General features: G+C 32.0%; 1 protein-coding gene and 1 pseudogene across 1 annotated transcript; both read left to right on the forward strand.

The window, feature by feature from the left end:
- Window positions 1–1,150: 1,150 nt before the first annotated feature.
- LOC126974258 (zinc finger protein 85-like) lies at window positions 1,151–3,200 on the forward strand (the record flags this gene model as incomplete). The annotated part of the gene is made up of 1 exon (XM_050821714.1): window positions 1,151–3,200. A coding segment is annotated over one exon (1,077 nt), but the record flags the coding sequence as incomplete, so codon positions are not given.
- A 327-nt stretch (window positions 3,201–3,527) lies between these two features.
- Window positions 3,528–27,363, forward strand: LOC126974266 (zinc finger protein ZFP2-like; annotated as a pseudogene).
- The last annotated feature ends 601 nt before the right edge of the window (window positions 27,364–27,964 follow it).

Genomic DNA, 27,964 nt, shown 5'->3' on the forward strand with positions numbered 1-27,964 from the left:
AATGGCTGTGGTGCCCTATAGCAACCTGCCTGTTACATTATTAAAGGCACACATTCCACTGAAATCTGTAAGTGCTAAACAATTAAGTGATAATTGAGTTTATTGTTGAAATTGTTGTAGAAGTGCTGTATAATAATATGAATATAGATACATTGTCCAGTGTCCAGTTAATATGAAGTATCAAATGCGATCTCTTAAATTGGCCCTACTATAACAATAAAAGTAGTGCATACTTTGTACTGTGTGAATTATGAGTATCTGACCCATTATACATAAATATATCCTTATTTCTTGAATACAAATGTTATATACATGTAACCGAAGGTACATCCCGAATGAAACATCTTTTTTATTAAATTTTACTTTTGTACTTTACAGTTCAACAACTAGGAGTCAGTAATGAGCTATACAATAAAAAATACGCAGAAATAACCCTTCCGTGCAATAAGAGTGGAAATACGTTCAAGCACTCTGTTGATTTGAAGATAACAAAGATATCAATTCAAGATAAAAAGTCACATTCAAACAATGTTACTGGAGTTACATTAATTTGAATCTTGAATTGCTCTAGTAGCCTAGAGCTTCTTTTTCCAATCAATCTGACCTGGACGGATATAAGAATAAGATGCAGATAAAAAGCCACATCTCTATATTACTAATGGTCAAACACAAAATTCATTTAGTGAATCGAAGAGAGAAAATGAAACATATACAAAAAAAGTTATATAGTCATATGAAATGACTCACTATAACGATAGCGGAACAAAAGCTAAACATTACTCATGCAATAATTGTGGTAAGAGTTTAAATCAATCTGGTCATTTGAATTACCACCTTAATTATGCAATGTTTGTTGTAAGAGTTTCAATACATCTGGTAATTTGAAGAAACATGAAATATTACATACCAGTGATAAACCTTACTCTTGCAATGTTTGTGGTAAGAGTTTTAATACATGTGATACTTTGAAGAATCATAAAAGAATACATACCAGTAATAAACCTTACTCTTGCAATATTTGTGGTAAGAGTTTCTATCAATCTGGTACTTTGTAGACACATAAAAGAATACATACTGGTGTAAAATCTTACTCTTGCAATGTTTATGGTAAGAGTTTCCGTGCATCTGGTACTTTGCACCTTAATTATGCAATGTGTGTTGTAAGAGTTTCAATACATCTGGTAATTTGAAGAAACATGAAATAATACATACCAGTGATAAACCTTACTCTTGCAATGTTTGTGGTAAGAGTTTTAGTACATCTGATACTTTGGAGAATCATAAAAGAATATATACCAGTGATAAACCTTACTCTTGCAATGTTTGTGGTAAGAGTTTAAATACATCTGATACTTTGGAGAATCATAAAATAATACATACCAGTGATAAACCTTACTCTTGCAATGTTTGTGGTAAGAGTTTAAATACATCTGATACTTTGGAGAATCATAAAATAATACATACCAGTGATAAACCTTACTCTTGCAATGTTTGTGGTAAGAGTTTCTATCAATCTGGTACTTTGAAGACACATAAAAGAATACATACTGGTGTAAAACCTTACTCTTGCAATGTTTATGGTAAGAGTTTCAATCAATGTGGTTCTTTGAAGAAACATAAAATAATACACACAGGTGATAAACCTTACACATGCAAGGTTTGTGGTCAGAGTTTCAATCTAGCTTGGACTTTGAAGACACATAAAATAATACATACCAGTGATAAACCTTACTCTTGCAATGTTTGTGGCAAGAGTTTCAGCCGATCTGGTAATTTGAAGAGACATAAAAGAACACATACAGGTGATAAACCTTACTCTTGCAATATTTGTGATGAGACTTTCTATCAATCTGGTCAATTGAAGACGCATAACAGAATATATACCGGTGATAAACCTTACGCGTGTAATATTTGTGGTAAGAGTTTCAGCCAATCTGGAACTTTGAATACACATAAAAGATTACATACAGGCGATAAACCTTACTCTTGCAATGTTTGTTGTAAGAGTTTCAATGCATCTGGTAATTTGGAGAATCATAAAAGTATTCACACAGGTGGTAAACCTTACTCTTGCAATATTTATGGTGAGAGTTTCTACCAATCTGGTCAATTGAAGACACATAACAGAATACATACCGGCGATAAACCTCACGGGAGTAATTTTTGTGGTAAGAGTTTCAGCCAATCTGGAACTTTGAATACACATAAAAGAAGATACAGGTCATAAACCTTACTCTTGAAATGTTTGTGGTAAGAATTTCTATAAATCTACTACTTTGAAGTCACATAAAAGAATACATACTGGTATAAAGCCTTACTCGCGTAATGTTTGTGGTAATACTTTCCGTGCATCTGGTACTTGGCAGACACATAAAAGAACACATACGGGTGATAAACCTTACTCTTGCAATGTTTGTGGTAAGAGTTTCAATCTAGCTTAGACTTTGCAGACACATAAAAGAATACATACAGGTCATAAACCTTACTCTTGCAATGTGTGTGGTAAGAATTTCTTTAAATCTGCTACTTTCAAGACACATAAAAGAATACATACTGGTGTAAAACCTTACTCGTGTAATGTTTGTGGTAATAGTTTCCGTGCATCTGGTACTTTGCAGACACATAAAAGAGCACATACGGCTGATAAACCTTACTCTTGCAATTTTTGTGGTAAGAGTTTCAATCAATGTGGTTCTTTGAAGAAACATAAAATAATACACACAGGTGATAAACTTTACACATGCAAGGTTTGTGGTCAGAGTTTCAATCTAGCTTGGACTTTGAAGACACATAAAATAATACATACCAGCGATAAACCTTACTCTTGCAATGTTTGTTGTAAGAGTTTCAATGCATCTGGTAATTTGGAGAATCATAAAAGAATTCACATTGGTGGTAAACCTTACTCTTGCAATATTTGTGGTGAGAGTTTCTATCAATCTGGTCAATTGAAGACATATAACAGAATACATACCGGTGATAAACCTCACAGGAGTAATATTTGTGGTAAGAGTTTCAGCCAATCTGGATCTTTGAATACACATAAAAGAAACATACAGGTCATAAACCTTACTCTTGCAATGTGTGTGGTAAGAATTTCTATAAATCTGCTACTTTGAAGACACATAAAAGAATACATACTGGTGTAAAACCTTACTCGTGTAATGTTTGTGGTAATAGTTTCCGTGCATCTGGTACTTTGCAGACACATAAAAGAGCACATACGGCTGATAAACCTTACTCTTGCAATGTTTGTGGTAAGAGTTTCAATCAATGTGGTTCTTTGAAGAAACATAAAATAATACACACAGGTGATAAACTTTACACATGCAAGGTTTGTGGTCAGAGTTTCAATCTAGCTTGGACTCTGAAGACACATAAAATAATACATACCAGCGATAAACCTTACTCTTGCAATGTTTGTTGTAAGTGTTTCAATGCATCTGGTAATTTGGAGAATCATAAAAGAATACACATTGGTGGTAAACCTTACTCGTGTAATATTTGTGATAGTGATAGTGAGTTTCAGTGAATCTGGTCAAATGAAGAACCATAACAGAATACATACCGGTGATAAACCTTACGCGTGTTATGTTTGTGGCAAGAGTTTTAGCCGATCTGGTTGTTTGAAGAGACATAAAAGAACACATACATGTGATAAACCTTACTCTTGCAATATTTGTGGTGAGAGTTTCTATCAATCTGGTCAATTGAAGACACATAACAGAATACATACCGGTGATAAACCTTACGCGTGTAATATTTGTTGTAAGAGCTTCAGCCAATCTGGAACTTTGAATACACATAAAAGAACACATACAGGTGATAAACCTTACTCTTGCAATGTTTGTGGTAAGATTTTCAGTCAATCTCGTAGTTTGAAGACACATTAAAGAATACATACTGGTGATAAACCTTACTCGTGTAATGTTTGTGGTAAGAGTTTCCGTGCATCTGGTACTTTGCAGACACATACCAGTGATAAACCTTACTCTTGCAATGTGTGTGGTAAGAGTTTCTATCAATCTGGTAATTTGAAGAAGCATAAGTGAATACATACAGGTGATAAACCTTACTCATGTTATTTAATTTTATGATTTGACGAAGCATAAAATAATGCATACCGATGGTGATATATATGTGACATTTGTTCTCTGAAATTTAATTAGAAACAAGCTCTTGTTAAACATTTACTGAAATATATGTAATAATAATTACTTCTATTGTCGTCTTCTATTAATGAAAGCCTCCTAGTTACGTTGTACAGACCAATGTTTGTTTCAATTCTAAACACAACATAACATTAGGAACATCTTAATAAAGTATTATTCGATACACTTTGTTTCACTGACACCGAAAGATATTGAGACTTTTCAACCGACCTCATGAGAAAGAAGGTTTTTAGTTTTGAAGTGAATAGCAGAATTTTTTTAGCAGCGTTGAACATGTTTTGGTAGGGAAAATTCTTATGGGTTCGCGACACCGACATGCTCATGTCATCCAGATTCTTTAAGCGGCAAATCGCCCGTGCGAAATCGAAGCACGTTGTCAAAATCGGCGAGCAGCTTTCCAGTTACCCGACTGGAACACGCAAGTTCTGGTCGTTGTCGAATGCTGCCTTAATATTTTTATTATCTATTGAAACATAAATAATAATAAAAAAGAATTGTGTGCTATTATGAAACCACGGTAAAAGTGAAACTTTTTTTCACTTTAACTAATAAATTTTGTTATAATATTCCATTAAGGGTATAAAAATCGCTTTATCAATCTTAATTTTATACTTGAATAATTGAAATGATAATGGAAAATAATAAAGGTGGACTAAGTCTCCAACTAATATTTTTATTGAACTCTGTGTCTTAGCCCTGGTTAAAAATATTGATTGAAAAGGATTAAAAATGATGAAATTTGAATACTTTCAATTCTTATTCATGTATATATAGATATACAGTTTACATGGGGTGACTGATTCCGAATACTTTTCAATCAATATTTTTAGCAGGGAGAGTACGACATAGAGAGTGAACTATAGGCGCCGCCCGACCGTCACGCGACATACAACACATGGACGAAAAAGTTTGAGACGATATAATAAAAGTTTCACTTTAATAATAATATCATATATTTCAGGCTATATGTGGCCAATATAATGTTAGTACAAATTTTATTAACACATTAATTAATACTTTCATTTGAACACTTTAATTTTTGAAGTCAATATCTATTCATTATACTATCCAAGCTATTCACTGCATTTAAAACAATATTGGAACTTTTACTTATGTGGTTTTTTTTTATTACTCCATAAAAATCATTTACCCTATACAGTGTAAACATTAAGGATGCGTTACAGTAACGCAGCAGGCCCATTAACATTTTTTTTTATGGAAATAAGGCACGAGACGAGCAGGACGTTCAGCTGATGGTAATTGATACGCCCTGCTCATTACACATACACTTACTGATACAGCGCCGCTCAAGATTATTGAAAAACCCAAAATTCTTAGCGGCACTACAACTGCGCTCACCTTGAGACATAAGATTTCAAGTCTCATTTGCCCAGTATCAGCCTGCGGCGGCCTTCAGATCGTAGCACATTACTGCTTCACGGCAGAAAAAGGCGCCGTTGTGTTACCCATAATCTAGCCGGCATCCTGTGCAAAGGAGCCTCCCACTGGTAATGTACTTAAATTATTAAGTAGGACGTTATCAAAAACCTACCACGCTCACCCTGATGAAGGACCTCCGAATGGTCCGAAACTAGTCGGTACCGACACCGACAAAAACGTGAGTAAAGCCGTATTAATAGATAATTTGGTAATGTACTTATGCAGCCTCTTATTACTGGCCTGTCTGGCTTCTAGTGTCTAGAGAATACCAACATTGAGATGTCTATCCTTTCGCTTATAATCAACCCAGAGATTGCTTGAATAAAAAGACTGACAGTATGAGGTAAACAGATGCTTTTCAACATTTTTACTGGAGTGCCTAAATCTTCTTATAATCATATTCGATCTAACAGCTAAACTTCGAGTCTCCTCGAGCTTACAGTGATCTCCTCTTGGGCTTTGCAATTTTAAAGAAATTTCTCTTCGAATTGATAAAAACCGTTAAAATTCATCACTTTAATAAGGTGTTTGTTCTATGTGTTGCCTGCTTGTTTGTGGAGACTTTTGATTGGTGATTGAACTTTTGATTATTGTTAGTAAAAATATAATATTATTAGTTTAAGCAGAATTGTCAAATTGTAAGTAGAGGTATTTGGTGAGTATTGCATGATATGTAGATTAGGATTCTTTTATTGTTGTTTGCTTGAGTTCTCGTAACAGGTTTCGTCATGCTCGCTTAAATGTTACTGCTTGTGGCGGCGACATGGGACGGTTCGTCCCCTTCCCTAAAATATGGTTGAGGGAGGTGATGGCTGGCTCATGTGTCATGCTCGCGAACAGGCGTTGCTTGTGGTGGCAGGATGATCCTGTTGCCGGAGACTCGAGACTTGCTTTAAAAGAGTGGCAATGAGTTTCTTGCTGTTTCTTCTCATTAGCTCAACCCTTTACGAAGTAGCGGTAGATTCAATAAGGAAAAATATTGTTTTTGCCATTCATAAGTGTCATTTCCGTGACTTAGAAGAATAGTGATTTTGATTTGATGCCCAATATTATATTGTCCAAAAATTCTTTCCGCTGAATATATTGCCAAAGTATTAGAATATGTTTTACTTATAAACGTAATAATTGTATAATTTAAAGTGATTTCTTGAGTGTTTTACATTCTCTTTTGAGATTTCTCTTCAAACTGAAATCTTTCTTTCCTATTATTGCACACATTAGAAGTAAACTTTTCGAGAGTTTAACAAAAAGTCAGTCACTTTGGCCTCGATACCTAGCAACAAAACAGCCCTCTTCAACAACAACACACTTGAAAATGAAGCTGTGGTGTGTGGTAACAAATTTACAACATACATATACTCAGGACTTAGCTGCCCTTCTTGGTATATATCTCAGAGACTCCTGGGGTAAAGTCTGGGCAGAAAGTAGACAATTTAAAGGCAAACATTATTTTGAAGTTTTAATAAAAAAATCCTTACAAGTCATAGTTCTCTGGTCATAAAAAATATTTTAACAAAAAAAATACCGACTTCAAAAACACTATTTCAATACAATAGATCTAATTTGCACAATCTAATTAATTACTCTAATTCTAGTTACGATATTGTTATTTTTAGAATCGGTGTCCTTCCGCCGCGACCCGCTCTCGACTACGACAATAACAATACCTACGATGAACCTAACCAAACTATCTTTGAAGTATATCCCTTCCAATAAAAAAAGAATCGTCGAAATCGGTTAGCGCGATATTGAGTTATTCGTAAATTTACCATCCACTTTGCTATACGTATGTATAGCAAATTAAAGACTATGATTTTCTCATAGATGTCATTGTCGGACCAAATAACAATGGGACCACACGGGAAGCATCAGCTTTCAAATAAAAAAAGTATTATCAAGATTGGTTCACCGGTTTCACAAAGTTTTGAGGTAACCTAAACGTTGACAACATACCGACGAATTGAGAACCTCCTAATTTTTTGAAGTCGGTTAGAAACTTGATAAAAACATTACAACCATATTGATAAGAATACGCCTTGGACACACCACTTGTCCGGCCCACATTGCAAGGCTTCACATTATAGATAGGCCACAATGTGAATGCGGACACGACTTAGGAGATCTGGATTACTTGCTACTTTCCTTCCCTAAATATAACCTAACTTCCTTGTTAGCTAGTTGGATGTCCATCCGCGTCTCTTTCCCTACATCTAAAATCCTTCTTAATTTTGTTGATTGATATTAAATAGTATACTTTCTAAATATAATTATGGCTATAGTATTAAATTGTAAATAATGTACTTATAGTAGGTACGTCCTAATGTATTGTCTGCAAATAATAGTTTTCAGGTAATTTTTTTACCTACTACCATATTGTATCCATTTTTTTTCCCGCGTTGCTTGTCTTTTAAAGCGATTATTTTCCCTTCTATTCCCTTTTAAACTTCCATTAAGAAATATAAAATGAAAGGAAACTTGAAGCTGCGGATGCATGGAATGTGCGAGCCATAAAAAGGAGTGAAATAAAAACTCATTTTTCACAGCTGTCATTTTTCTCCTAAGTGTCATACCTATTCATCCAATATAACACTACTTTTGTAGTAATTTAATTTTGTAGTACTACGTAATTTGTATATATTGCACTCCCGTCTCTTAGTGCTTAAATTCTCTTTGTTATTAGTGTTATTTTTATGCAACAACTGAACAAAACAAAGAGTTGCAGAAAATTATTTTACCTCATGAAATCTTTGAAGTTGAAATTAAGTCCTATTTTAGTGTCGATTAATTTTGTACTAGATTCAGTTTCTATTTAATAATCATTTCAGTTTTCAAACATCAACCAGGTATGTTAAAGTTTGACTTAGTATACTTAAGTCGGACTTTACTTCGCTCTTTATATGTTCAACGAGTTACTGTAAGTCTATAAACTTGTTGTAAAATCTGTTGTACTTCAAACTGAACTGACAACTACACAAACATTAAAATATATTTCTCTAGTTCTTAAACAGTGTTTGAAGCCATTTCTATCACAAACCTATTATAAGTTGTGATTACAAGATCCCAGAAGATGAACAAAAATGTGTGGTAAGTTGTTATTGGCTTAAAATAATCACAATCTAGTCCCAGGCTGTCCAATCACTTAGTTATTCATCTGTGGTATTGTAGGATTAACTACAGAGTTTTATAAAATATTTACATTTATATATAGATAATAACAGAACAGCTGTGGCTTGGACTTTAATATAGAAGTGTATTTTCACATTTTCCCTTTAAGCTATTATGTATCTTATGAAGTCTACCAGAATAAGTTACAAGCAATGCCTTATTTAAAGTGTTAAAAGACTCAAGGTTATTATCACTATAACTGTATCATTGGATTTTTGAAAAGTCAATAGAAAAGCTATCCAGGAATTGAACCTATTGATTTTGGTAAAAAGTGCCATACACTATTTGATAGTAAACATCAGATTCTGGGAAGTAATTTCTTTAAGGAAGTGGTGCCTGGTGATAGAAAACATTGTGAATATATTGCATATTACCTAAGTAAATTTATCTTATTTATAATTATTATAAAAAAAACATCCATGTGTTTTAAACCTTCTATGGGTGCAACTGTCTGCAATCCATCCAATAACTGAAAAAAAATTATTTTTAATTTATAACCTTTAGAATATATATATATCTACTCTACTGCATGTTTCACCTGATTCCTGCCACCGAATACCACCTTCACACAACACACCACAAGTTAGTTATTCATTTTAAAGTATTCTTTAAAATTGATTTCTGAGCGACTGGGGACACATCAAAGGAAAAACTTAATTATTGTTTTTATTTTATTCCGAGCACTTTTATATTTATTCACCTTTTAAATCTTCTCTGGACTTCCACAAATAATTCAAGACCAAAATTTGCCAAATCGGTCCAGCCAGTTCTCGAGTTTTAGCAAGACTAATGAACAGCAATCAATTTTTATATATATATAAGATTAAATCTTTAGAGCATACTTAGACTTAACTTATGTAGAACTTAGCTGGCAAAGAGGATGTAAACACTATGTAATATTAATAATAATTAAAATGTTTGTTTGGTTTAAAAAGCTTACATACAGCTTATTTATTTTATTGGAAAAACACAAACAGAAATACAAATACATGTGTAGACAATAAGTTATAAGAACTATAATACATGTATTCTAAACCACGTGTTCCGCTGATTTTTAACAATATTGCATTATCTACGCTCAATACTACTAATGCTTAAAAATTAAGATTAAAAATAATATAATCAAAGATATATAATAATATATACCTATACATATTATAGTAATACACTAAAATATATATTATACCTACTATCTATATTATACACATTTACCTATATATATATACATACATATATACACATTTTAGGAGCCTGTATTCTATGTATAGTTCATATTTAAATTTGTATTCGTCTTCTTCTTCTTGCTTCTTTCTTAATCTATACTAATAATATTATAAAGCTGCAGTGTTTGTTTGTTTGTTTGTTTGTTTGAACGCGCTAATCTCTGGTACTACTGGTCCGATTTGAATGATTCTTTCAGTGTTGGGTAGTCCATTTATCGAGGAAGGCTATAAGCTATGTTTTTGTTTTTTCAAAATTAGGGATCCGTAATAAAATTGCTATTTTGTAACACAAAATGTAAAATCGAAAACCTATTTTTGCGTGCGCTGCAAAAACTATTGACAATAGAACAAAATGATGTACAGGCTATAATATAGGCAATATTTTATTACTTATAAAACTATCGCGTGAATTATACTTTATATGGCAAAACAACGTTTGCCGGGTCAGCTAGTATATTTATAACCTGGGATTTAAATGTGTACTGCTTGTCATGAAAAATATCTAAATTAGTGAAGTATTCATTATATCTATAACACATTCTACGGACGGGTGATCGTATTCCAGCATTTGTACGCGATGGTGGTATATAAAAGAGTCTTTTAGTCGTGTCACGTGCGCGCTTCGTGGTTTTGTAATGTACTTTATTAACTAAGTCAGTGCAATTTATGTTATTATGAATGATTTTGTATAAATATAGTGATTCGAGTTGTATTCTACGGTGATGAAGTGATGTCGTATTAAGTCGCTTATGAGTAATAACAATATGAACATAATAGAACCAAAATGGTGCCTAGTCGGCATCTCAATGTTGGTATTCTCTAGACACTGTAGAAGCCAGACAGCCAGTAATAAGAGGTGAGACTGCATAAATAAAAATTGAAATTTAGTTTAGTATGAAACATGTAGTGAGATTCAACATAAGTTTGAAATATTTAGGTGTACACAGTTTAAATTTTTGGGGGGGATGGCCTTCGGTCCTTGACACTAACCTATGTGAAATATATATATGTATATATTAGTATATTCTTTGACAAATACCATCTTGACTAATCATAGAGAATTTAAACACTATCGAAAACGTGATCTGAACCAATCTTGAAACGTCGGGTTAACTAAAATAATAATAAAAATATCCTTCATATAATTATTTTAAAAATCCTCTAACAAGCGTTTATTTAAATGTGTAACACTCGCGTTAATCAAATATAATACCACACTTATGTAAATTGAAACAAAATTGTAAATTGTAAGTAAAGGCATTTAGTAAGTATTGCGTAAAATGTAGATGCACATTCTTTTGTTATTTCGGTAGACTTCTCGTGACAGCCATCATCATGCTCGTTTAAATGCTACTGCTTGTGGTGGCGACATCGGTTCGTTCCCGTTCCTAAAATATGGTTGAGGGTAGTGATGGCTGGTCCTTGCGTCATACGGAAACGGGTGTTGCTTGTGATGGCTAGATGATCTTGTTACCGGGTTGTCTGCTTCATGTTTTCTTTTATTTAATTATTTTAAAATTAAAGTTCTTATATATTTTATTTACCTAAAAGGCTCGCATAATGCCATTATTTATTAACTCAATCACTCTGGTGTTTATAATTATTAATTTACTTTTTTTTTTTACTTACTTGTGTAAGGCCTTTTAGTTTTTGACGTTTAAGTATTTTCGTTGCATCACATTGCATATATTGTAATTGAAATGATTTGTAAATTCCATTAAAAATAAGAACTTGTAATAACTTATCTGTTTTGAAAAGAGACACCTTAGAATTTCTTCATCATTCTTCTATAATGAAATCGGCCTTCCGGATGAGCTGTGTGAAAAAAAATTACATATTTCAAGTGTAATATGATTTACCTGTGAAATAAAAATATTATTCCTAGCCAAACTAAGAATTAGAAACCATTCTCTATGTGACTGTGGACTTGATGAGGGAAATGTAGACCATTTGTTCTTTAATTGCCCTTTAATGAAGTCTTCCTTGTACAACTTTATACCTCCTAAAATCCCCCACCCCACCTCCATGAAATGCCTCCTCATCTTCGTTTTCACTCCTCTTGTAAATACTTTACGTAAATATATTAAACAAAATAATATTAAGTAATAACTAACACAATAAATGTTTTATATAAGTAATAATATCTGTGTTTGTCCATTATAATCTAACAGCATGTATATTTGTTTCAGGTATAATAAGAAAATAAATCTGTTTTGATTCTGGGCACCGGTCATAACTATAATCACTTGTAAATTCGTTTACACCGATCAAATGACACACTCTTAGCTTGTTGGTCTACTGAAACGTGACATTGGCGAGTTGTGGTGCCCCTTCCACAGAAGCCACTAGAAATAATAGAATAGAATAAAAATATTTTTGATTTGATTTGAATTTTCCCATTTGTCTTTACAGAAACACAATAATTTTGCAAAACTAGGGATTTACTGACAATGTGTGCCAAATCCTGGTCTACACAATCATTTTCCATCAAGCGAAATTGAGGGCATACATATCTAAGTACTACTAGTCTCATTTATCTCTTTCGTATAAAAATATGGAGTTTGACCAGTTTATTAAAGTGGAATTTGAAGACACAGATCAGGATATACCAGGTGATGATTATTTTTTGAACACCATGCTTTATTATATCTAGCATACAAACTATCAGATTGAAAATTTATTACTTACTTACATATAATTTATATATACAGTTATTTATTTATTCATGTATAGGAAACAAACAATATATATGTCAGACCTGTGAACTCCGGTATCTTATTCCAGAAAGCGTCCAGCGACAAACTAACTAACGGCCGTTCCTAATATTCAGTCATCTCCGGTTGTAGCCTACTTGAGATAAAAATTGTAACTATCGTTGACTTTTCTGTCCCAATAAACTTATCTGTCTGTCTATGGGAGGACGTATAGCTTACCAGCGATAGAAGTTTGTATGGAAACTGCAATTCACGCGTCCCAATATATGACGGTTACTGACAGTAGAAGGTAGTAATTTATCTCTATCTGTTGATAGTATATTGGGAACGGCCGTAAGATTATTAAAGATCTTATTTCCAGCAAAGCACCAGGACCTGATGGCATTAAAGTAAACCACATCAATATGTTTAGTAAACAAATTTCGGTTGCCATAGTTAATTTAATGAATAGTAGGATGTGTAAACCGATTTTTTAAAAAGGGTAAACGTAATAAATTGTCTTAATATAGACCCATTACCCCTCTGTGATCGATAGACAAAATAGTCGAAAAGTTTGTGTGTGATCGAAAAAATATTTTATCAAACTCAATATGGGTTTTAAAAAGTGAAGAACAACAAACCTTCATTCTAAATTTGCCGATGAAGTCAATGGATACTTAAATTAATAAAACATGTATTAGCACTGTTTATTAACTTCTCGCAAGCTTTTGACACCCTGAATCATGTCCAGCTGAAAAAAAAAATGATATGTGTGGTATTCGTGGACCTTTGCTCTCCTGGTGTGCGGACTATCTTAGAAATCGCACTTGTACTGTAAAAATTTGCAATGCCAATAGTGACACTGTTGTATTGAATGACAGTCCAGCGCAGGGATCCGTCCTAGGTCCTTTACACTTTTTACCATATGAGTAACTGTATTGAACACTGCACGTGCTATCAGTTTGCAGAACGAGATCCCAACAAGATCTGTGATCAATGACAGACAGACTTCAACACGTTAGTAGTAGGGATTCGCCGGTTCTGGCTCACAGTAGTAGGGATTCGCCGGTTCTGGCTCCTCGATTCTGGCTCACTTGCTCGTGATGCCTACTAAAAAAAAAAAAAAAGAAGTTTGGTGTCAAACTGGGGGTTTTGATGTATTTCCGAGCGATTGCGCTGATCCGTTTTTCGATATCTCTTATAGTTTCAAAGTTAGCATTTTAAATTAAACAGATCCATAATCATTAATAATCACTGGTCATTTAGCTAATGATTGGTGAGCGACTCAATGTCTAAATTTCCATGAACGTGATACAGGTAATTTACTAATTACCTTTATCACATTCATTACTACGATTAAAAAGACAGTTTCTGTATTTATTATTTATTTTTAAAACATGATTTAAATAAAGTATATAATAAAACATCATTGCAGATTGTATCATTTTCAAAATATTTGATGAAATCATTCAAACTCTTCTTATTAAACTTAAAGTATAGATACATTATGCAGTACTCGCCACACACTGCGGTATATTCATTCTGTACTCTTGCAGTATTGTAGTTATACATTCTGCAAATCCTTTGTAAAAACATCAGCTGGAATCCCTGAGGTGGACGACCATATGAATCGAAGTATTGTCCAATACCCTGCTCATCAATGTGTATTGCAACCCAGTGAGTGCCTGGCTTATTATCACTATCTAAATTGCTGACAATATAACAGGGCGTTACAACATATATCGGCAATCGGTTTGCCGCATAAACATTATTTTTAATACTGGGATCGATTTTGTTCAAATAATTCTGTATCTCGATTGTATTCATATTAGTTGAGAACAGGGTCTTGTCAGTTGCGAGGATTGAATAGTTATGTGGATCATAATAACATAAGCACTCAATAAATAAGGCTTTAATGTATCTTATTCATGTATTTAAAACTTATATGGTTACAATAAAACAAAATATCATTACAAGCGATTCAAATATAAATCTATGAACATTTGATGAAATTATATTTTCATCAATAATTTTAATTAAAATAATTATAATATAAAAGCTGATTGAAAACGAACTTCGTACCTACATACTTACGTAGTCATTAGTACAATCTGGAAATGTTGACTCCATTAAACTATCAATAATTGAACTTATCATTTAAGTGCCATTATGTTTCACCACAATATTTAAAAACCAGTACTAATCATAAACAAATTTACTTTTACGATATTTTAGTATAAAATGCTAGAACTGTTCAGAAAAATAATCATTGAAGTGGCGTATTCAGTCAAATTATTATATATTTTGTGTGTTGTGTAATTGTTGAGTGATTTGCTGCAATGGAGGTAAGTTTTATCTATTATTCACTTTGAAATTAAAAAGTAATATCATTTGTTATATTAAGATATGTATGTATAATACTATTCTAAAGCAGTCTTATTGTTGTTGTAGAATGCATTCACCCCAACAATGGAAGAAACTACATATAAAACATTTTACTATCCATTATCTGAAGATAGTCAGGATTCATTAAAAGTTCCTCAACTTAAATCCTTGAAGAGGGCCAGCTCAAATGAAAATATAGATGCATTATTCGAAGTGAAAAAAACAAAACAAAAGAAAATATCATCATCAATATCCAGAGCACATGAGAATGGAAGTATTTACATTACAACTAATGCAGATAACGGAAGAAATGCATCACATTTGGTTAAAATAGAAATCTATGATCTCAATAAAATAAAAAACACGCCTGCACAAGAACAATGGAAATACGCTGATTATAGATTAAAATATTATACAATCGACAATAATGAAAGTTATAAGGACATAAAAAAGATTTTATACAATGTTACGAAGAAAATTTTAGAAACAGAAAATTATAAGAAATATAATTTTAACAATAAGTAGGTAGCTATGAAGAAATACATAAATATTAGTTCAGTTTAGTTATTAGTTTATTTATTCTCTTATACAAATAATATTATTATATTCTCATCATTTGGAAAATTAAACATAACGATATGGAACTCTGCTTTGTATGTAATGAGGTTGAAAAAATGATCAAGTGAGTTATTTTCTTTGTAAATTATTTAGTATTATATTATTGATGAAATGTGGCTAATATCATTCACTTATGTTGTAGTCAACCTGTTCTACAAAGTGGAGGAGGTTTTAAGAGAAGAAGTGCAGTATTACAAGGCAGTGAAGACAATGATACAAGTACAAAGAGAGGACGACAAGGGGAACCATCCACATCATCGGGGCTCACCAGTGTGAACGATGAAATGGTGAACTGTTCTTTATGTCAAATCTTAATACGGAAAAGATATTATGCAAATCATCTTAGAAGTAACCTCCATAAGAATAACGTAATGCAATTACATAGTACTTTAAAAAATGTCACAGTACACGAATCGGCTTTTGGTAATAGAATTATCTCATATAAAATTAAGAGTAAATCCAACCAATTACAAACATTCGAAACACCAGAAATGTTTTTGAATTCTATTAAAAATGAAATTATTTCACTATTTGAGGAATCTGTTCGATTGCTTACAATTTTTAAAGTTAATTTTATTCTGCACGCTAATTTTGTTCAAGAAACAAAAAATATTTCTAATGAATTTGAATTTCAAACATGTAGTTATACTATAATGCAGGGTGAGGATTTAAATTTTTTCTTTTCGTCCTTATGTGATATGTTGATGACTAAAATTAGCACATTTGAGAAAAAAGATAGTGGTTGGAGTCTTAAGAAAATAAATGCATTAGACATGAATATAAACAAATTCAATCCATTACGTGGAAAATCATATATTGAATTACCTAAAGAAATCAAATTAAAAAAAAGTGTTATAAATGTACAAAACTCGGATGATTTATGCTTTAAATGGGCTTTGCTTTCTGCATTATATCCAGTTACTAAGAACTCTCAGAGAGTTTCATCTTACAGTAAATATTCAAATAAATTAAATTTTGACGGAGTTACGTTTCCTGTTAAAATGACAGATATACAGAAAGTAGAAAGGTTAAATAATTTAAGTGTAAATGTTTTTGGTCTTGAATACAATTGTAAAAAGAAAGTACATGAAGTAGTTGGTCCATTGTATTTAACAAAATCACGGAAAATTGTTCATATCAATTTATTATTTATTTCGCACGGAACAATTAATCATTTTTGCTACATTAAAAACCTATCGCGTTTAGTAAGTGGTCAAATTTCAAACCATGAACATGCAATCTACATCTGTGACGGTTGTCTTTTACACTTCTCAACAAATGATAAGTTATCAGCTCATCAATTGAATGATTGTTGTCATATTAAAGTGGAATTGCCTAATACAGAAAAAACTTTAAAAGATTGGTTTGAACAACCAATTTCAAACAATGTCTTAAAATTTGATAAATTTAATAAGATGTTACAAATACCCTTTGTTATATACGCGGATTTTGAAGCTTTCCTTAATCCAATTCAGACATGCTTTAACGATCCATCAAAACCTTATACAACTAATGTTCACAAACACGAAGTTTATAGTTTTGGGTACTATATTAAATGTTCATATGATGATAGTTTATCAAAATATGAAACATATAGTGGTCCTCATTGTACTCATGTCTTTATGAATCAGTTGTATAAAGATTTAGAAGTGATTTGCACAAAAAATTATTTTGTCATAAGTCCAAAACCTTTGACTTCCAATGATAATGAAATTATTTCACAATGTAAAGACTGCTTTATATGTCAATCTAATTTAAATGGTGAATGTGCATTATACTTTGACTCGCATACAGGAAATTTTAGAGGAGTTGCACACGAAGTATGTAAGACAAAGTTTAGAATCCCCTATCACATTCCAGTTTTTTTACACAATCTTAGTCAATATGACTCTCATTTTATTGTTCATGCATTAAATTCTATTGAAGGGGAAATTGATATTATTCCACAAACGAAAGAAAAGTACATTTCTTTCACAAAAACGATAAAATTAAATAATCATAAAATTCAATTGAGATTCGTTGATTCGTTTAAATTTTTACCTTGTAGTTTAGACAAACTTGTTCAAAATTTGAAGGAAGAACAATTTCAAACATTAAAATATAATTTTCCAAATAATAATGATTTTTTACGTCTTAGAAAAAAAGGAATTTATCCATATGAATTTATGTCATCACATGATTCCTTAAAACTTTCAGCACTCCCTAGTCGCGATAAATTTTACAATACATTAACCGACACACATATTTCCGATGAAGATTATGAACATGCCAAGGATGTTTGGCAACACTTTCATTGTCAAAATATGTCAGATTATTCTGATTTATATCTTAAAACCGATGTTTTACTTTTAACAGATGTGTTTGAAAATTTCCGAGCCTTATGTTTGCAAACATATGGTCTAGATCCAGCTCATTATTATACAGCACCTGGGTTAAGTTGGGATGCTATGTTAAAATGCACAAAAATTAAATTAGAATTACTTCAAGACTTTGAACAAATAGCTTTTATTAGATCGGGCATTCGAGGAGGTGTATCTCAATGTAGCAATCGTTATGCCAAAGCTAATAACAAATATATGCGAGAATATGATAAAGACACACCAAACTCATTTTTATCTTATCTTGATGCTAATAACCTTTACGGATGGGCCATGTCTCAATTCCTTCCTACAGGAGGTTTTGAGTGGGTAGATGTCACAACTAATTTTGATGTCCCTGATGATTATGAATATGGTTTTATTTTGGAAGTAGATCTAGAATATCCTATTGAACTGCATGATTTACATTCTGACCTACCCTTATGTCCCGAGAATATATGTATTGGTAATACAAAAGCCATAAAATTAGTTCCAAACCTTCGTAATAAAATTAAATATGTGATTCACTACAGAAATTTAAAGCAATGTCTGACAATGGGTTTAAAATTACAAAAAATTCATAGAATTTTAAAATTCAAACAATGCGCATGGTTACAATATTATATAGATTTAAATACAAGCATGCGTAAACTAGCCACATCTGATTTCGAAAAAGATTTTTATAAATTAATGAATAACTCAGTGTTTGGAAAAACAATGGAAAATATCGAAAAAAGAGTAAATGTAAAATTATTGAGTCATTGGGAAAATCAGGGTAAAATTCTAGGCGCACAAGATTTAATTGCTAAGCCAGAATTCCATAGTTTATCTATTTTTAATGAAAATTTGGTTGCAGTTCAATTACGAAAGACGAAATTGTTCCATAATAAACCTATTTATTTGGGATTTTGTATATTGGATATTTCTAAAACTCTAATGTACGACTTTCACTATAACTATATGTTTAAAAAGTTTCAAAACAAATTAAAATTATTGTACACAGATACTGATAGTTTAATATATCAAATTTTTACAGATGATTTTTACAGAGATATAAAACCTGATTTACATTTGCGTTTCGATACCTCGGACTATACAGAAAAAAATATATTTGGCTATCCAAAACTCAATAAAAAGAAGTTAGGCTACTTTAAAGATGAAAACAATGGTAACATATTTAATGAATTTGTAGGACTTAGATCTAAAATGTATGCATTAGATGTTGAGGGAAAATTCACAGCTAAAGCTAAGGGGGTTAATAAAAGTGTTACTAAGAATATGAAAATGGAAAATTATAAGACTTGCTTATTTGAAAATAAGAACGAATATTGTTCAATGCTTAGATTTAAGTCAATAAAGCATAATATTTTTACTCAAAGAATAAATAAATCTAGTCTGTCATTTAATGATACCAAACGGTACATTTTACCAAATAATATTGATACCTTAGCTTGGGGTCATCATAAAATAGAATAAATATTATATTAAATTTTAAGAATAAATTATTATAGTTTTAAAAAACCAAATGAGAGATTATTGTATTTAGATGTATAAGTTGCGGAGTAAAACATGATGTATATTGTTTCAATTATAGATTTTTCAGTTGCGGAGTAAAACATGATGCATATTGTTTCAATTATAGATTTTTCTGTTTAAATAAATGGTGGTTTAATAACAGATTGTTTCATTACTATACTAAACCTTAACACACATAGACGTAGTAGATAATGCATCATTTCAATCATCCATTCACTGCAATAGTTGCTGGTCCAAGTGGATGTGGAAAATCAGTTTTCGTAAATAATTTTATAAAATTTTTGAATGATATCTGTGATGCAAATTTTACCCAAATCACCTGGTGCTTTGATGAAATGCAGCCTTTATATAATCTCAACCACATTAATTATCTTCAAGGTTTACCTGATTTATCTATGTTTGACGGAAAAAATCCTCAACTTGTAATAATTGATGACCTGATGAGGGAATCAGATGGTCGTATTGTTGATATATTCACGAAAGGAAGTCATCATAGAAACTTAAGTGTGTTTTATTTATCTCAAAATTTGTTTCATCAAGGTAAAGGACAAAGAGATATATCACTCAACTCAAGTTATATAATATATTTCAAAAATCCTCGAGATAAAACCCAAATTCGATACTTATCTCGTCAAGTATTCCCTGAAAATCCGAAATATTTGGAAGATTCTTACAGAGATGCTACCAATGAAGCTCATGGTTATTTAATGATTGATTTGAAACAAGAAACAAATGAATTGTGTCGCGTTAAGACAAAGATATTTCCATCCGATGGATATTGCACTGTTTATGTACCCACAAAAGGGTTTAAATATGGTAAGAATCAAGAAATTTCGATCATTTATAAATGATGCATAGACGTTTAAAGACGCATAAAGATTTGTTAATTGCTCTACATAAACTGAAGCCAAAATATCAAAAAGCTTTATTAAAATCATGTAACAAAACAGAAATAAATTACATTTGTGAATGTATTCATAACGTACTGCGGGGGTAACGTTGAATTGGCCGAGAAAGAAAAATCTAAATTAAAGAAATATAAAAATATTCTTCGAAAATTGGTAAGAAAAGGTACGAATAAAATTAGAAAAAATATAATTGTACAAAAAGGAGGTTCATTTCTACCGATAATATTGGGTTCTATTCTAAGTGGGTTGATTAATTCATTTATTTAAGAAAATGGATAATGCTAAAAAAATGTTACTTATTGAACCATCATTATTGGAGAAGTTAAAACAACACAAAGAAAATGATACGCCAAGATCTCGATTAGATACTGATATGCAAAATATCTTAAGCAGTGACATAGAAGATCGAAAGAAATGTATTTTATATTTGCAAACCCTTCAAAGATATCTAAACTTCGTCAAAGAGGATCGACAACCATACCACATACCACTTATAAATGATAATGATTCATATATTGGTTTTAATCAAGGTCATAATGAAATCGATACTGATTATATAAATCATGATGTGAATAAAATAAATGTAGTTCCTTCTCAAACATCAGTGGAGGTTAACAAAAATATTGGGGAAATATACACGAGCTCTGAAATACTGAAACTAATACCGAAAACATATGCTAAAAAAGGTGAACTTTTACTAAATTTGATTTCCTTGAATAAAAATAAAATAAGCTGGGATGAATCTGGTACCGTGATTATAGATAATGAAAAAATACCTGGGAGTAATATTGTGGACTTGGTGAGTGATACCTTGAGAGCTCTTCAGAAAAGTGAACCTATAGGTTGGGAAAAATTCGCAACAACTTTGAAGGAAATAAAAGTACCACTCACTTATATCGGGAACCCAAAGCGAGTGGATTTTATAAACCATTTGGAATTAAAAGAGGTTGAATCTAAATCAGTACCTGACGAAGAATTTTCTACACCAACAAGTAATAAGTACACAGGGAAACTAAAAAAAAGATCGGACTGGGAAAAATGGACCCCATATTAGAAATAAATAAAATTTATTATGATGCATCACATCCTGCTGGCTACAGCACTATTGATAAATTGTCAAAAGCAATGAAGGGTAAAATGGACAGAAATAGTGTCTTAAAGTGGTTACAATCACAAGAAACATATACGTTACATAAACCTGTTCAAAGAAAATTTTCTCGTAACAGATATATTTTGTCTAATATTAATGAGTTATGGCAGGCCGATTTAAGTGATATGAGATCTTATTCTGAATATAATGATGGTTTCAAATACATACTTTGTGTTATTGATGTCTTTAGTAAATATGCGTATGTTCGAGCAATGAAAAAGAAAAACTCTGAAACAGTTAAGGAATGCTTTGAAAGTATTTTTGCTGAAGCTAATACTACACCTACACATATACAGTCTGACAAAGGAACTGAATTTGTTTCCAAATATGTACAAAAATATTTTAAATTAAAAAACATAAATTATTATACAACCAATAATCCAGATATTAAAGCAAGTATTGTCGAAAGATTTCAGAGAACTCTTAAAACGAAAATGTGGCGCTATTTTACACACAAAAATACTCATAAATACATTGATGTTTTACAAGATCTAGTGCATTCATATAATCATAGTTTTCATTCTAGTATAAAAATGTGTCCATGTGATGTTAATAATACAAATATAATGAGTGTATGGCAAAATTTATATGATAGAGAAAGTAAGATAAAAACATCAATTAGTATGGTGAATCCAAGAATTCACGTTGGAGATTATGTTAGAATAACAAAACATAAACATATTTTCCAAAAAGGATATGAATCAAATTGGAGTGACGAAATATTCATCGTATCTACCATAATACACCGATCTCCGTTTGTAGTATTTACTTTAAAGGATTTAGAAGGCGAAGAGATAGTTGGTACTTTTTATGAAAAAGAGTTACAAAAAATCATATTCGACCCCACTACTAAATACAAAATAGATAAAATAATACGCTCTCGATATACCGGTAACAGAAAAGAATTGTTGGTGAAGTGGAGAGGTTATCCAAATAAATTTAATAGCTGGATATTAGCTTCTACTTTGAAAAAAATATGAATAAAGATAGTTTTTATTTAACTTTACTAAGCAATAGTTCTATGGATTATTTTCCTGATAATACAACAACATTATTTTCTACGAAACTGCCAAAACCAACAATACTAGAAGGTGAATGGAGGGTTGGAGTAGTAGAATTTCAGTACCCATGCACTATGTTCACCGTTCAAGAACATGAAAACATTATTTATATAACAAAGTTGATGCAAGTACTCAATGAAAGTAAACCGTCATATGTTTATTACAAGACACATATTCCAGCCACAAATTACGATAACATAAATCATATTTTGATGGCACTGAATAACACTCGAGAAAAAATTAAATTTAAGTGCGATGAGGTTTCAAGGATTGTAGTTGCTACGATAACGGATGAATCCATAAAATCTGTAACTCTATCACCTAAATTATGTCTTCAACTAGGGTTCGAACCAAACAGGAACCTCGTTGAAAAAAATTTTGGAAAGTGTCCAGCTAATTTGCATTTGGGTTTACCGTCTCAATTATTTGTTTATTGTGACATAGTGGAGCCTCAAATCGTTGGAGATGTTATGACACCCCTTTTACGAATAATACCATTGGATCCCTCAAAATACATATATGGAGCGTACAAAATGCACGTTTTCTCTCCTCCCCATTACCTACCTGTGATGCGTAGAGAATTTGATACAATTGAAATAGATATAAGAACAAGCACCGGTCAAAAGATACCATTCCAATTTGGAACAGTGTGCATTAAACTCCACTTTCAAAAATTATAATGTACGGCAAACGTGATAATATTTCATGTCCATATGAACACTATTATACTCACCAGGCCGGATCGGGTATTGGAGTTATTTATAAAGGAGCACCGTATCAAAGAGGTCATGGAATCGGAAGTTTTCTTGGGGGGCTGTTTAGATCTATTTTACCACTACTGTCTAGTGGTGTTCGAACTATTGGTAAAGAAGCATTAAGTACCGGTGTAGGTATATTATCAGATATGGTTAATGCACGCCCCATGGAAGATTCAATAAAAACTCGTCTAAAAGAAGTCAGCTCAAATTTGAAACGAAAAGCTGATGCCAAAATAGATAATATCAACATGTTTGGATCTGGGTATATAACAAAACGAAAACGTCGTTCTGCGATCATTCCATCATTGACTGCGAAAGCGAAAGCTATTAAAAAATTAAAATTGAATCAAAAACAAATCAAAGATATATTTACTGATTAAATATGTCATTTTTACATAGTCAGTCTTGTGAATGCATTAAGTCCGAATTGGATTTATTTGCATTACCATCAACTCAAACTAGCATTGAAAGTGGACTATGGATTCATTATAAGCCCATTTCATCACTTGCTGATGATGGACCAATAGAATTTCAAGTACCTGGGGCAGGTGATGACTATGTGGATTTATCCCATACTTTACTCCATATAAAAGCTAAAGTTTTGAATCAAGATTATACAAAACTGACAGTACCGACAGTTGTGGCCCCAGTTAATAATTGGTTACATACACTTTTCAGTCAACTTGATGTATATTTAAATCAAAAACTTGTATCGCCACCGAATAATACATATGCATATCGAGCTTATATTGAAACTCTATTGAATTATGCACCTGCTGCAAAAGAATCTCATCTCACTTGTGGTCTATGGTATGAAGATACAGCTGGAAAAATGGATGCAACTGATGAACAAAATAAAGGATTTATTAAAAGACAAGAATTGGCTAGTGAAAGCAAAGAAATAGAAATGATAGGACATTTACATGGAGATTTATTCAACCAAGAAAAATTTTTGATTAATGGCGTTGACATGTGCGTAAAGTTAGTTCGTTCTAGAGAAAATTTCAATCTCATGGCTTCATCAACTGACCATAAATTTAAAGTTTCTATTACAGATGCAACTCTTATTATTCGAAGAGCACGAATCAACCCAACTGTGCTACTTGCACATCAAAAAGTTTTATCATCTACCACAGCAAAATATCCAATCACGCGAGCAGAAGTCAAAGTTTTAACTATACCATCAGGCATTCAGGGGAAAACCCTTGATAACATATTCCTTGGCCAAATACCCAAAAGGTGTATAGTCGGTTTTGTGAATAATGCATCCTTTAATGGTAGTCTCACAAAAAACCCATTCAATTTCGAAAATTATGATATTAATACATTTTGTTTATACATAGATGGACAACAGATACCTTCAAAAGCCTTACAGCCATCGTTTGACAATAATATTTTTACTACGGTCTATCATACGTTATTCTCAGGAACAGGTATACATTTCCTAAATGAAGGCAATGGAGTATCAAGAGAGCAATATGCCAAAGGGTTTTGCTTGCTAGCCTTCGACTTAACACCCGATTTATCAGCAAATTCTTCAAGTCATTGGAATCTTATAAAACATGGTAGTGTAAGATTAGAAGTTCGTTTTGAATCAGCTCTTACACAAACAATTAACTGTATTGTTTATGCGGAATTCGATAATGTTATTGAAATTGATAAAAATCGTAATATTTCTGTAGATTACAGCAGTTAGAATATAATAATTAATGTTTGAATCGTTTGTATCCTTGTGTATTTTTTATGTTGATTAAATACTAGATTACCTTATAAATTTATATAATAAAAATATGTATATAAAATGATATTTTGTTTTATTATGGTGAAACATAATGGCACTTAAATGATAAGTTCAATTATTGATAGTTTAATGGAGTCAACATTTCCAGATTGTACTAATGACTACGTAAGTATGTAGGTACGAAGTTCGTTTTCAATCAGCTTTTATATTATAATTATTTTAATTAAAATTATTGATGAAAATATAATTTCATCAAATGTTCATAGATTTATATTTGAATCGCTTGTAATGATATTTTGTTTTATTGTAACCATATAAGTTTTAAATACATGAATAAGATACATTAAAGCCTTATTTATTGAGTGCTTATGTTATTATGATCCACATAACTATTCAATCCTCGCAACTGACAAGACCCTGTTCTCAACTAATATGAATACAATCGAGATACAGAATTATTTGAACAAAATCGATCCCAGTATTAAAAATAATGTTTATGCGGCAAACCGATTGCCGATATATGTTGTAACGCCCTGTTATATTGTCAGCAATTTAGATAGTGATAATAAGCCAGGCACTCACTGGGTTGCAATACACATTGATGAGCAGGGTATTGGACAATACTTCGATTCATATGGTCGTCCACCTCAGGGATTCCAGCTGATGTTTTTACAAAGGATTTGCAGAATGTATAACTACAATACTGCAAGAGTACAGAATGAATATACCGCAGTGTGTGGCGAGTACTGCATAATGTATCTATACTTTAAGTTTAATAAGAAGAGTTTGAATGATTTCATCAAATATTTTGAAAATGATACAATCTGCAATGATGTTTTATTATATACTTTATTTAAATCATGTTTTAAAAATAAATAATAAATACAGAAACTGTCTTTTTAATCGTAGTAATGAATGTGATAAAGGTAATTAGTAAATTACCTGTATCACGTTCATGGAAATTTAGACATTGAGTCGCTCACCAATCATTAGCTAAATGACCAGTGATTATTAATGATTATGGATCTGTTTAATTTAAAATGCTAACTTTGAAACTATAAGAGATATCGAAAAACGGATCAGCGCAATCGCTCGGAAATACATCAAAACCCCCAGTTTGACACCAAACTTCTTTTTTTTTTTTTTTTAGTAGGCATCACGAGCAAGTGAGCCAGAATCGAGGAGCCAGAACCGGCGAATCCCTACTACTGTGAGCCAGAACCGGCGAATCCCTACTACTCACGTTATACAATCACCACATTTAAAATATACGCACCTTAAAAATGTTAAAGCGCACAACTGCACTATTGTAACAGTCTTTTTATCGAGTGACGGCCGATCCCAATATTCAGTCTATCTCTTACTTAAGATAAAAATCGTAACTATCCTTGACTTTTCTGTCCCAATAAACTTATCGACGCTAACTCACCTTATCCGTACACGCTGTCTGTCAATGGGAGGACGTATGGCTTACCAGCGATAGAAGTTTGTATGGAAATTGGAATTCACGCGTCCCATTATAAGGCGATATGATAAGGGTATATTGGGACAGCTTCAGATTATTGACAGCTAATTACTGACAGGTAGTAATTTATCTCTATCTGTAGATAGTTTATTCGAAACGGCTGTTAGTTGATAACTATACCTATCTTGGGCTAACAATAATAACAATAGACTGCAAATTTAAATATTAAATGGAAAAGGAGGACAAACGAGCATACGGGTCACCTTATGTATTGTGATCACTGCAGCCCATACTCTCTTCTGATTTATCTGGTGTACGTAGTACCGACCGGTAGTTAACAACCTTACATAGCTTCAAATAAACGTACATTTGAATTCGAAAAAACCGGCTCAAAGTATTGCGCCGAATTGACAATCGCTCGAGATCTTGAGACCCTGTATTCCGATACCAGGCGAGACATTCGGAGGAATGTTGTCGGGGACGACAAAGGGTTTACGCGCAAAGTTGAGTGCTTTACATATTATATTCTTTAAAAAAGAATACATTTTAATTTCAGAAAAGAGAGATGACTACAGTTTTAATGTAGAAGTGATCATCAAACAGGAGTGCGGAAAAACAGGGGACGCACTGGAATTACCAGGTAATTTAGCACTTTATATATGTTAAATAGAGAAGAATTGCAAAATGCTAAAGCAAGCAATGTTGTAATTAATACGTAGGTAATACAAATTTATATGTATATTAGCTGACCCAGCAAACGTTGTATTGCCGATATTAAAGATGCGATACAAAAGTAATTGTTGATCGTAGATGGGTGAAAATTTGAATTTGTATGTATTTTTAATGCTGACTCTTATGATATATGTTTGATTATTCAAACAAATTTAAAAATAAATGTCAAAATAGTTAAAAAAAAATTTGGACCACCCTTGTCATTTAGGGGGATGAAAAATAGATGTTGTCCGATTCTCAGACCTACCCAATATGCACTCAAAATTTCATGAGAATCGGTCAAGCTGTTTCGAAGGAGTTTAACCACAAACACCGCGACATGAGAATTTTATATATTAGATTTAGGTAATCTATATTTTTTTGGAATCTCATTAATAAAGCTACATATTATGTTTATGATATATTTTTCGTCTGAATTTGCGTAGGAGAACCAAAGTCACCTACATAGCCCAGATGGTTGTGAAACTGAAGTGGCAGTGGGCAGGGCATATAGTTCGTCGGACAGATAGCCGTTGGGGCAGTAAAGTCCTCGAATGGCGACCACGTACCGGAAGACGCAG

This window comes from Leptidea sinapis, chromosome 2, assembly GCF_905404315.1.
Source record: "Leptidea sinapis chromosome 2, ilLepSina1.1, whole genome shotgun sequence".
NCBI classification, from domain to species: Eukaryota; Metazoa; Arthropoda; class Insecta; order Lepidoptera; family Pieridae; genus Leptidea; species Leptidea sinapis.